Raw genomic sequence first — 10434 nt, 5'->3', positions numbered from 1 at the left:
GCAACGGCGTACGGGGAACCACCGACGAGTGCTTCATTGCAGCTCCGCCGCCGGTGACATGTAGCACCATTAGCGACGCCGAAGATGCAACGAGCCACGGCGGTCTTGCTCGAACGGGGATGAATAGAGGTGGGTAATGGAATGTATGGATGAGGGAAGAGATAAGATAGTGTTGACTGTAGCACGCGGTTTGCGTCCTGGATAGATCAGTCGGTTGATTTTAGTACTTTTTCGAAGAGAAAAGCTAAGGAAAACCGATGAAAAACCAAAGAAAAAGGAACAGCAAACGAAAACGAAAGAAAAAAAAAACCCTGAAAGCTGACCGAGCGAACTAAATGGGCCTGCCCACATAGCTGTCGCGCTAAATGGGTCATCCATCATTTGGTAAGGCCTGTCTGAATAGGCTGAGCAGTTTTAAGGAAACCAGCGGCCCAACAATGACTAGACCCTAAACCATCTCTCTTCTCCACTACCCCTCCCTATCTTGCCTTTGGTCGTGGAAAAAGCTCGAGGTGCTAATGGCGGCGGCGGCGGACTTCACGCAGAGCAAGCAGGCCATGTCGTACGCGCTCTGCAAGCACCTGAACCTCGATCCGGTAATCCCCTCCACCCTTCTACTCTTAGAACCTCTGGGTTCCGATTTCTGTTGCTTCGGAGGCTCGGAGCGATAGTGTTTTGTGTTTGCTGTTTACTGGTCACGCGGGCGTGATTTTCGTTCTTACCGGTGCGTGATGAGATATTTTAATGCATATCTGTTGGGCTCTGGGCATGGAGCATGGTTAGTTCACCGATAATGAAGTTTGAATAGCCTCGTTATGCTGCGATGTGGGATTTAGGTATGGCGATTTTATACATGATTTGGTTGGGGAAAGTAAAGATATATCTAACTTACCGATAGTTAATTGCTCGATCAGTTAGGGGCCTGGATGATACCTGTTATGTTATGAAGGTTCTCCAACAAGGGGTCCATTTTGCATATCGAGACCGATTTGGTGTGTAAAATTAGTATACCGTATTAATATACAAAATTTGTTAGATAAGTTCAAAATGTCATGTTACTCGTATGTTTTGTGCAAGATAAAGAGGTAGAACTATCTTAGTCAAAGGCAAAGGCTACATATCTAACATACAGCTTCTGCTAAATATCCTGGTTAATATGGTTGCGTATTTCCCTCTGGTTAATGGTTATGGAGTACTCCCTCTGTCCCATAATGTAAGACGTTTTTTTACACTACTGTAGTGTCAAAAAACGTATTACATTATGGGATGGAGGGAGTAATTGTTATCAACCGAATTGGAACAGAACATTCGTGTTCTCATGGTTGTTATACTTACCCCCGAAAGGGGCTTGTTTTGTTGCCAAGAGTGTTAAGAAAATGAGTAGCCTAGCTAGCTGCATATTCGTGGCAACTATCTGGCACATGGCTAGAACTTACTGTAGTTCAATAGCTTTGTTGCAAAGACGAAGCTTGAAACACTGGTCCTCCAATATGTTAGATACTCCCTCCGTCCCAAAATTCTTCTCTTAGATTTGTTTAGAAATGAATGTATCTAAATACTAAAACGTGACTAGGTCCGTTCATATGTAAACAAATGTAAGACACGAATTTTGGCACGGAGGGAGTACTTAGATGTAAAGAGGCCTTCACCACATGCAGCATATGCCCTTGCTCCTCGGCATAGTCTCTGTTATGTCTTAATTGTTATGGAGTAGTGTATTTTCTTGTTCAAAACATTTGCCATTTTTTTTCCTGGTGGCTGGCCATGGTCTGACATGACACTAGTTGAGTATTTTAGGAATGACTTGTATTTTGGGTACCCCTGGTTCCGGGATCAACATGTGTAGTGCACAATGTGCAAACTTTGATGCTTGTTATGTACTGTCTTATCTTTTGTGATTTGCTACTTCTTTCGAACAAATTTTGCCCTTCTCACTCTTATGAAGCTTTATTTGCATGGAGTTTTATTTCTGGAAGCTGTTACTAATTTATCTGCTGAATGCAGAATAGCATATCCAGTACACTTATCAAGGAGAATGATATTGTGAGCCTATTCTCACATATCGTGACCTCACCGCAGGATGAGGTACTGTTTTTGCATGTATGTGCAATGTGCATTAATTCTGTTCACTACTGCTTATGTACTGCTACTCTATCTCATTTTCTTCATTGGTAGGTCAAGAAGTGGGTTGACTTTTCCAGCAATTTTGCTGTAAGTGATGGAGAACAGCATGCAGTACTTGGTAATCTGAATCAACATTTGTCCCAGATGTCGGTACTATTAGGTGGTTTCAAACCATCAGCGGCTGACATTATTGTGTTTGCAACCGTGCATGTTTTCATGGTATGTATGTTGTAACTTTTTCCATTTACATGAACACCATCATATCTTCATTTGGGATGTACTTTTGTGATCACTGTCTTACTACTCAATATATATGTCTTTTCAGACATTTACTTCCCCAAGTTCTAATTGTACATTGGTTTTTTCAGTGTCATCTTAGTGACAGTGAGTTGCAGAAATATCCAAATATATTGCGGTGGATGGACTACATTCAGGTTTGAGATGGATCTTTCGATTTATTTTGATAATTGCATATATCTTTTGTCTTAACTTGTTTCTGTGTGCTGTATACACCATCTCTTCTAGAATCAAAGAATCAAATCCATATAGATTAGAGTTTCTTGCGAACACATAACTAAATTCATGTCCAATGTTTTCGGTCTCATTTCTTATCCGTCACTGTGCCCATTCAAAGATGTCATTTTAATCTCATATCTGAAATTACTGGACCAGATTTTGGAAATAGCCATGTTTTCAATTATCAATTTTATCTGATATTTGAAGCCTACCCAACAATGTTCAGGATATCGGTAACTTGTAGCTGCTCGGTTGGGTGAGGAGTAGGGATTAATCGGCGAATCAGCTATTAACTGAATTTATCGGTAACCCACATCGGTAGGCTAATTATGGCCATATCTATGTAGCTTAGCTACATATAGCAATAATACAGCAGCAATAAAGGAGAGGCAATAAGCAGCAGCAGCATATAGCATAGCACAAAGCAGGAGGAAGAGGCTCGGTGCCTGGATCCTTGAGGAGTGCAGGCGCCTCTGGTAGATGGCGGTGGCAGCTGCTTGGACAGGGGGGCGACGGCGGCTGCTCCTAGCCTCCTCCAACGAGGGTTACAATGGGAGGGGAGGGGAGAGTGAGAAGGGAGGGAACGGGCTGACCTAAAACACCCCAAAAGGAGGGAATGGGCCAACATTTCTGTCTCCCTCTATTCAGTTAATCCGCCCAGTGGGATAAATTGGCCTGACAGCTGATTAATCTGCTGGACCCTTTAACGCGATGGATAAGGTGTTATCAAATCTGTGACCTATGGATTCAGGATAACTGGCCGATTACCTTAAATATTGGCCGATATTTTTAACAGTGCTAGCCTGCACACTTCCGTAAAACTAGCTTTTACACCTTTCAATAGCAACTCATGGTTTACGTAGTAATTTGTAGCTGGGCAATTATTTTATTATCATTACAGTTTCTTACAAAAGTAACATTCTTGCCTTTGTACCTAAATGTAACCATAGCTTTATGCTGGTGGGTGTCTCTTCTAAAAAACAAATACCAGTTTGTTATTAATGGTGTGCCCACATTGTCAGGCATTTATATCATCTCATGTGAATTTACTGCTTGGTGCAGAATGTTGTTGATTTTGGTATGACGCTGCAAAAGATAAACTTGACCAAATCTATCTTCAACCCACCTGCACCTGCACCTTCTGTAAGTAATTTTTTGGTGATCTGAAAGTATTTTATATTTTCCTTCTAAATTTATTTACTTTCATATGAAACTGCATGGGAAAAATCATCCCTGTAGCATGCTGTTGCTAATTACTGTGTTACAAGATCAAATTTGTGCTTGATCAGTTGATCTGCTAAATAGTGCTTGTTTACATTTGTAGAATCTAACTGATACTCCCTCTGTAAAGAGATATTAGAGCGTTTAGATCACTAAAGTAGTGATCTAAACACTCTTATATTTCTTTACGGAGGGAGTACTATACTATTGTTAGTACTACTATAAAGTGTAAAAAACATTAATCTTCAAAGAATTGATAAATCACTGATAACTGTTTCTTTCAATTATCTTCAAAACGTCTATAAAAATGATTCTGTTTAAATCATAAAAATAACCATACCATTTCTTAATTCTACTTGACAGCACCCAAAGAAAGCTGATAAAGGAGATGGTGATCCAAATTCCAAGAAAGCCGTTTCAGGACAGAAGAATGCGGATAAGTCAGATGGAGCTGCTGACTCCAAAAAGGCTGCAGGGGAGGTACTGAACTACTGATCCACATTAGTTATTGGCATTTCTGGACTAGTATTATTTGTAAAAGGCACTCGCAGTGTGAAGATTTAGCTGGAACTTTACCGTTTTACTGCATTTCCGTGTTCTTTTACTGCAGTTCTGGCCTTAGTATTGCATGGTAAACTATATGGTATGTTGGGTTTATGCTATAGCATGCCCTATTATTTTTTCCAGCCATTGGCTGGCCAAAAGACCTTTTATACTATCTGACTACTTAACCCTTTGATGACCAAAGTTTTTGGCAAGAATTGTGAATAGAAGGAGGGCAGGTTAATTTTCATGGGCCACCATTACTTTGGCAACTAAACAAGCAAGACCCAGAATACCATAGTCTGCCAAAATTTTGGTCGAGCAAATTTGGGCACCAAACTAAACATACCCTTGGTTCTGATTCATGTAGCCACTTGTGCAATTGACCAGAGAACGTGAAAGACTGTAAGTATTAAAATGTTTAGCTATGTACAACTTTTGCATGGCGGTGTTGATTTTCATGTCTGTACACCATTATCAGAACTTATTTCTTGTAATATGTCATTTTCTATTAGTTGGTGAGTTCTTTTCTGCGTTGATTCTTGTCAGAATAAGGTTCCTGGGGATAAGGCAAATCCTACTTCTGCCAAAAACAACAAACCTTCCGGGGATAAAAAGAAAGCCCAAGAGAAGACTGCCGGTAAAACAACAGAGGCAGCTGCAGAGAAAGCTCCACAGAAAAGTGCAGAAAAGGATTCCGAGTGCAGTGTCAGTATCCTGAATATACAGGTTGGCGTTATTCGCAAGGCATGGAAGCACCCATCAGCTGACAGGTACAATAAATTTCCACCCGACACTTGTAAAAAGTTCCTCTGTTTTTTTGTCAGTCTTCTTTTTGACAATCCAACCGGTTATTTTTGCAGTCTTTTGGTGGAGGAGATAGATTTGGGAGACGGCAATGTGCGTCAAGTTGTTAGTGGCCTTGCGAAGTTCTTCAGCCCAGATGAACTTGTTGTAAGTAGTCAACAGCAGCAATTAACTTGAATGATTCTTGTTCATTTTTGTTTCTTACCTATGATTCTGTGTTCTATTATAAATATTTGCCCTTGCTTTTGAAGAATCGCCATGTTGTCTTGATCACGAATGTGAAGCCTGGGAAGCTGCGGGATGTAATGTCTGCTGGATTGGTATGCTCTGTTCGCATCCTATTGTAATTGTGTTCTATACCTAAGAAAAACTTCTTGAATTTTGGCTATTACTCCCTCCGTCCCATATTGCAAGACACTTTTTGACACTACACTAGTGTCAAAAAGCGTCTACATTATGGGACAGAGGGAGTGGTTTGTTTACCATCCTTTCCCATAATACCACAGTGGCGAAATGCAAGCTCCAGCCAAGCCTTGCTGTGCACTGCTAAATCATTAGGCATGTGCATCTTACTAAACCTCATACTGATAGACTCTAAAATCATCACTGTAACTCTTGGGAAGAAAGTGATAAACTGTTTTGAAATGAACTTATGATGTGAAACCCTTACCATGTAGTTAAAATATCTGAAGTGGGACAATATGTTCATATCCTATCCTATTCCGACATAGCGCAACAATGTGTCTGTCTTGTCTAAGGATGTTGTCAATCCTCAGTCCAAACTGTAACCGTCCTTGTGTTTATAGAAACATTTTTTTCCGACATGTTCTAAATTAAAGTATTGTCAGGTCTTGTGTGCTTCAAATAAAGATCATACAGTTGTGGAGCCTTTGATTCCTCCGGAAGGAGCCAAGCTTGGAGAACGCATTTCTTTTGCTGGGTAAGAATCATGTTCTGAATGATGTAATTTCATATTTACAAGGATCCCATTTATAGAGGTGTGTTTGTGCACTTCTATGGAGCTTGGACTATGTTCAATTTTCTTGTCTGTATTCATAGCTGCGAAGTATCCGGTATGCCATTTAGTATGCAGTTCTAGTGGTTGATATGTAAGCTATTGCACAATATGTTGGTCCGAACGACAATATTTGGAAGTGCAATTTGGATGAACCAAAGGGTCATGCTATTGTGCTTGGTGCCACCTGTGAAACAAATTGTTGTAGTTTTAACAATTGTTGAATTTTGCCCAATTGTTCCCTTGCAGTTATTTGGTTCCTATTTGATCTGCATCTGTTGCACATACTTATGTTTGCCAATTTTCCCGAAAATATAGGTTTGATGGGAAGCCGGAAGATGTTCTAAACCCAAAGAAGAAACAGCTGGACAAGATAACACCGGTAAGCATTTATGTTGGCCAACTTTGATGTCATATCACTTCTTTTTCCCTTTTGGTGATCAAAGGTTGGCCATTCAGCATGGTTTGAGTAAATGCAGTCAGTTTTATCATTAGTTGGAGAACTTAACCCTATATTGTTATCAAATATCTATAGAAAGGCCTTTCAGAATGCCATTGCATAGTCATTCTGTATCCATTTCATGTATTAACAAATAACTTCACTTTATTATGTAATCCAGCATCTCCGTACAGACGAGAATGGAATTGCAACGTTCCGAGGGGTACCATTCACTACATCAGCTGGTCCGTGTAGATCCTCAGTTCCGAATGCAGATGTTAAGTGATGAACTCGTTAAGTTTACTGATTTCAAACATTGATGTGCTAAAACACATGCCAGTGTACCATTTTGTCTTGATGCCCATATCAAATGTTACCAAATGTTAACAGAGTCATCAGTTCTTGTGACTTATAATATCTGAAAACAAATTTTGTTTTGTCTATGCGCAAAAAGGAAAAAATGGCCCCGATGATATTATTGCGCAAAATGTGATCAACCGAGTGAACGGTTCTTTGTTATGCAAGAGTGCTGTGAATAGGGTGGCTCAGTTTTCCCGTGGTTCCAGTTTAGGGTCTCTTTGATTTGCAGGATTTAAAAAATGCAAGAATAGGAAAAGTATAGGGTTGGAGTAACATGTCTATTTAAACCCTAATAAGATTAGCAAGGAGTGTTTGATGCCATAGAAAAAAATGGAGAAATTGTAAAAAGAGGTTGGAGTGGATGTTAGATTTCCTATGAAATATAATACAAAAAATTTCATAGGAAAAATTCTTCTCGGATCGAATCCTATGAATCAAATGACCAGTATAGAAAAAGTTCCTAAGAATTTCAATCCTTTAAAAATCCTATAGAATTTCTTTGAATCAAAGGTGCCCTAAACTACTATTGCTCTATAACTGAGCAATGGCATATCCACAGTAATTACATGTAGCTGTTTAGAGACCGCCCAGTGATCTGAAGCAGCTATGTGTTTATATACATATGTATGTAGTCTCTTAGTAGAATTTGTAAAAAGACTTATATTTAAAAACAGAGGAAGTAGAACAAGCAATGCCTTGCTTCGCTGGAGAGTTAGCATGAGGCCATGGGAATCGAGTTCTTCCTCTCTTTCTTTTTTTGTCCTTGTGGAGCTCCTTATGCCTGATCTGTACCTTGCCTATCTCCGTGGCAAAGTATTGTTTGGAATCTGTTTCCTTTCGGCCTGGTTGTGGCCACATCGGATGCTCCTCTTGAGAATTTCGAGGTGTCTCCTGAAATCCGATCAAAACTTGCCCTACTCGCACAGAAGGGAATACATCAATTCTTTGATTCCTGGGTTTTGGCCGCAACCGTCGTAGAAAGTTTAGCTTAGAAGCTGTCAGTTGCGATCTTTTGTCATGTCCAAGCAAACAGCGGTAGCCATGCTTTGGTATGTGTTCTTTTTGGTGTCATCAAGCAACCATCCATTTGCGCCCACGTTCATTTTGCTCTTGGCACGGTGTCTGCGCCACGTCTGGGACAAGCAGCTTGAGCTTCCATGTGCTCGAAGAGCTGCGAACGCACGCAAATGTACCGGTCTATCACCCACCTTGTTGGCGGCGAACAAGGGGGGGCTATGATGCAGATTTGCAGCGTAATGGCATAATTTTATTGCTTCCTACTCCCTCGGTTCCAAATTATCCAACATAATTAAAGTTATATGATTTTTTCCCCTCTAAATCTATAGAAAAATCCACGGAGGTCTACGGCATCAAATATACTCTGTATATGCTGGCGGTACTGCGGTGCCGTTTCTCTATGCACAACAATTCTTCTAGAATCTTCGCGTCTGGACGGATGACGAGGGCGGTGGCACTGTTTGGCGCCGTGGTGACGTCGACGGATGTTCGGACTGGCAAAGATGATACGGATCTCTCTCCTGAAGATGGGTCAGTGGACCGATGATGATGGCGGCTTCTATCGTGTGCATATGGTGTGCCCTTTATGTCTGTTGCACCGGTTATTGATCCTGATACGTTATGTGGGTGGATTGGCGACAACACCGTTTTTAGATATGGGGAGTGAGAGCACTCCACATTATCCAGTCTGTAGGTGTGAATGATGGCTTCAGATGGTTTGATGTATATTTTTATCAGACCTTTATGGAATAATTAATAAAGATGGCTGCATGCATCGATTGATGCACAGGCCGGGGGTTTAACCTCATTTTCTAAAAAATAAAAAAAATTCTGTATATGATTAAAAATACATTTCATAATGGATCTAATGAAATAAATTTGGTTTTGTAGACGCTAATAAATTTTAGGGTGAATTCCACATTTTACCTCCTAAATATGCATTTTTGACACTAAAAACTCCATTGAGCGAAAATTCATCTAAAACATCCATTTTAGAATCTTTAGGCTCTAGTTTTTTTATCCGTGTTCATTAGGTAAGGTGTGAAATGACATCCTAGGTCCGAAAATCTGGACGACGACAAGGAATGAAACAAATGAAGTGGAGCTTAACTTGGATTTTGACCATCACGACTCGATAAAATGTATTCTACTATGAGAAGTCATTGTATCCGTCCCAATAAACTCCACCTCCACAAAGTATGTACTTCACTACAATGCATCTACCAACTAATTACTCGGGTGAAAAAAGTTTTGAATCTATCGGCACCATCTATGTGCTTGAGGTTCAAGCCTCCTTGGTGCCGCCACACTCCTGGGAGGAGTGCGCCCGACCGCGGCCAGAGTTGATCCGACGGAAACAGTTGGGTGAGTGCAAACGGCAATTAGATCCGCTGGGTTGGTGGCTCGAGGCAAGTGACCGCAGCCTCGTCGGATGAAGTGACCATCATGTGACACCCTAACTCAGGGTTGGCGACGCAACCACTTCGTCGGCGACTACAAGGCCGGTCCATCCACGTCTATCGTGGACCTCACCTCAATCGACGACGTCCAAGTCATGGGCTCCGACGTGAAAGAATAGGACATGGGAGACGGAGGCTCTTCCTCGCCGTCGGCCAGAACTTCACTTTCTAGGGCTCACGACCGGCGAAGATACCAGACACGGGGAACAACAAGGATTTGTAGCATGGACAATGCTGAAGATTTAAACTAGATTAACTTTCGGACGTTGCGTGTGATTGTATGAATATAAGGATTTACAAGGTATTTGTTGAAAATATGCCCTACAGGCAATAATAAAATGGTTATTATTATATTTCCTTGCTCATGATAATAATTTATTATCCATGCTAGAATTGTATTGATCGAAAACTCAGATACACGTGTGGATACATAGACAAACACTATGTCCCTAGTGGGCTTCTAGTAGACTAGCTCGTTGATCAAACACGGTCAAGGTTTCCTGACCATGGACATGGGTTATCATTTAATAATGGGATCACATCATTAGGAGAATGATGTGACGGACAAGATCCAACTGTTAAGCATAGCATTTGATCGTGTCAGTTTATTGCTATTGCTTTATCCATGTCAAGTATCTGTCCCTACGACCATGAGATCATGCAACTCACTAACACCGAAGAAATGCCTTGTGTGTATCAAACGTTACAACGTAACTGGATGACTATAAAGGTGTTCTACAGGTCTCTTCGAGGGTGTCTGTTGGATTGACATGGATCAAGACTAAGATTTGTTACTCCGCATGATGGAGAGGTATCTCTGGGCCCACTCGGTAATACAACATCACGAGAAGCCTGCAAGCAATGTGACTAAGGAGTTAGCCACGGGATCTTGTATTACAGAATGAGTAAAGAGACTTGCCGGTAACGAGATT

At 40.9% G+C, this 10434-nt stretch overlaps 1 protein-coding gene across 2 annotated transcripts; it reads left to right on the top strand.

The window, feature by feature from the left end:
- The first annotated feature begins 398 nt into the window (after nucleotides 1-398).
- On the top strand, nucleotides 399-7102 carry LOC123444722 (methionine--tRNA ligase, cytoplasmic). 2 transcript variants are annotated; one of them, XM_045121540.1, is made up of 12 exons: nucleotides 399-596; nucleotides 2005-2100; nucleotides 2176-2343; nucleotides 2493-2558; nucleotides 3703-3783; nucleotides 4225-4341; nucleotides 4954-5177; nucleotides 5268-5358; nucleotides 5463-5531; nucleotides 6060-6151; nucleotides 6545-6608; nucleotides 6847-7102. In XM_045121540.1, the coding sequence occupies exons 1-12, from the start codon at nucleotides 519-521 to the stop codon at nucleotides 6949-6951; spliced, it is 1251 nt and encodes a 416-aa protein (XP_044977475.1). In that variant the 5' UTR covers nucleotides 399-518; the 3' UTR covers nucleotides 6952-7102. The 2 variants fall into 2 exon arrangements, with proteins under 2 accessions (XP_044977475.1, XP_044977476.1); XM_045121541.1 differs by having other exon boundaries at nucleotides 401-596; nucleotides 2005-2085.
- Nucleotides 7103-10434: the final 3332 nt, after the last annotated feature.

This window comes from Hordeum vulgare, chromosome 3H (genome assembly GCF_904849725.1).
Source record: "Hordeum vulgare subsp. vulgare chromosome 3H, MorexV3_pseudomolecules_assembly, whole genome shotgun sequence".
Taxonomy (NCBI): Eukaryota; Viridiplantae; Streptophyta; class Magnoliopsida; order Poales; family Poaceae; genus Hordeum; species Hordeum vulgare.
The sequence above is the reverse complement of the archived record's forward strand: the minus strand, read 5'-3'. Positions and strand labels throughout refer to the sequence as shown.

Coding starts and splice junctions, on each gene's coding strand:
- LOC123444722 (XM_045121540.1), top strand. CDS start 519: ATGGCGGCGGCGGCGGACTTCACGCAGAGCAAGCAGGCCATGTCGTAC. Junction 5,359..5,462: donor TCAGCCCAGATGAACTTGTT/GTAAGTAGTCAA, acceptor TTGCTTTTGAAG/AATCGCCATGTTGTCTTGAT. Junction 6,609..6,846: donor AGCTGGACAAGATAACACCG/GTAAGCATTTAT, acceptor TATGTAATCCAG/CATCTCCGTACAGACGAGAA.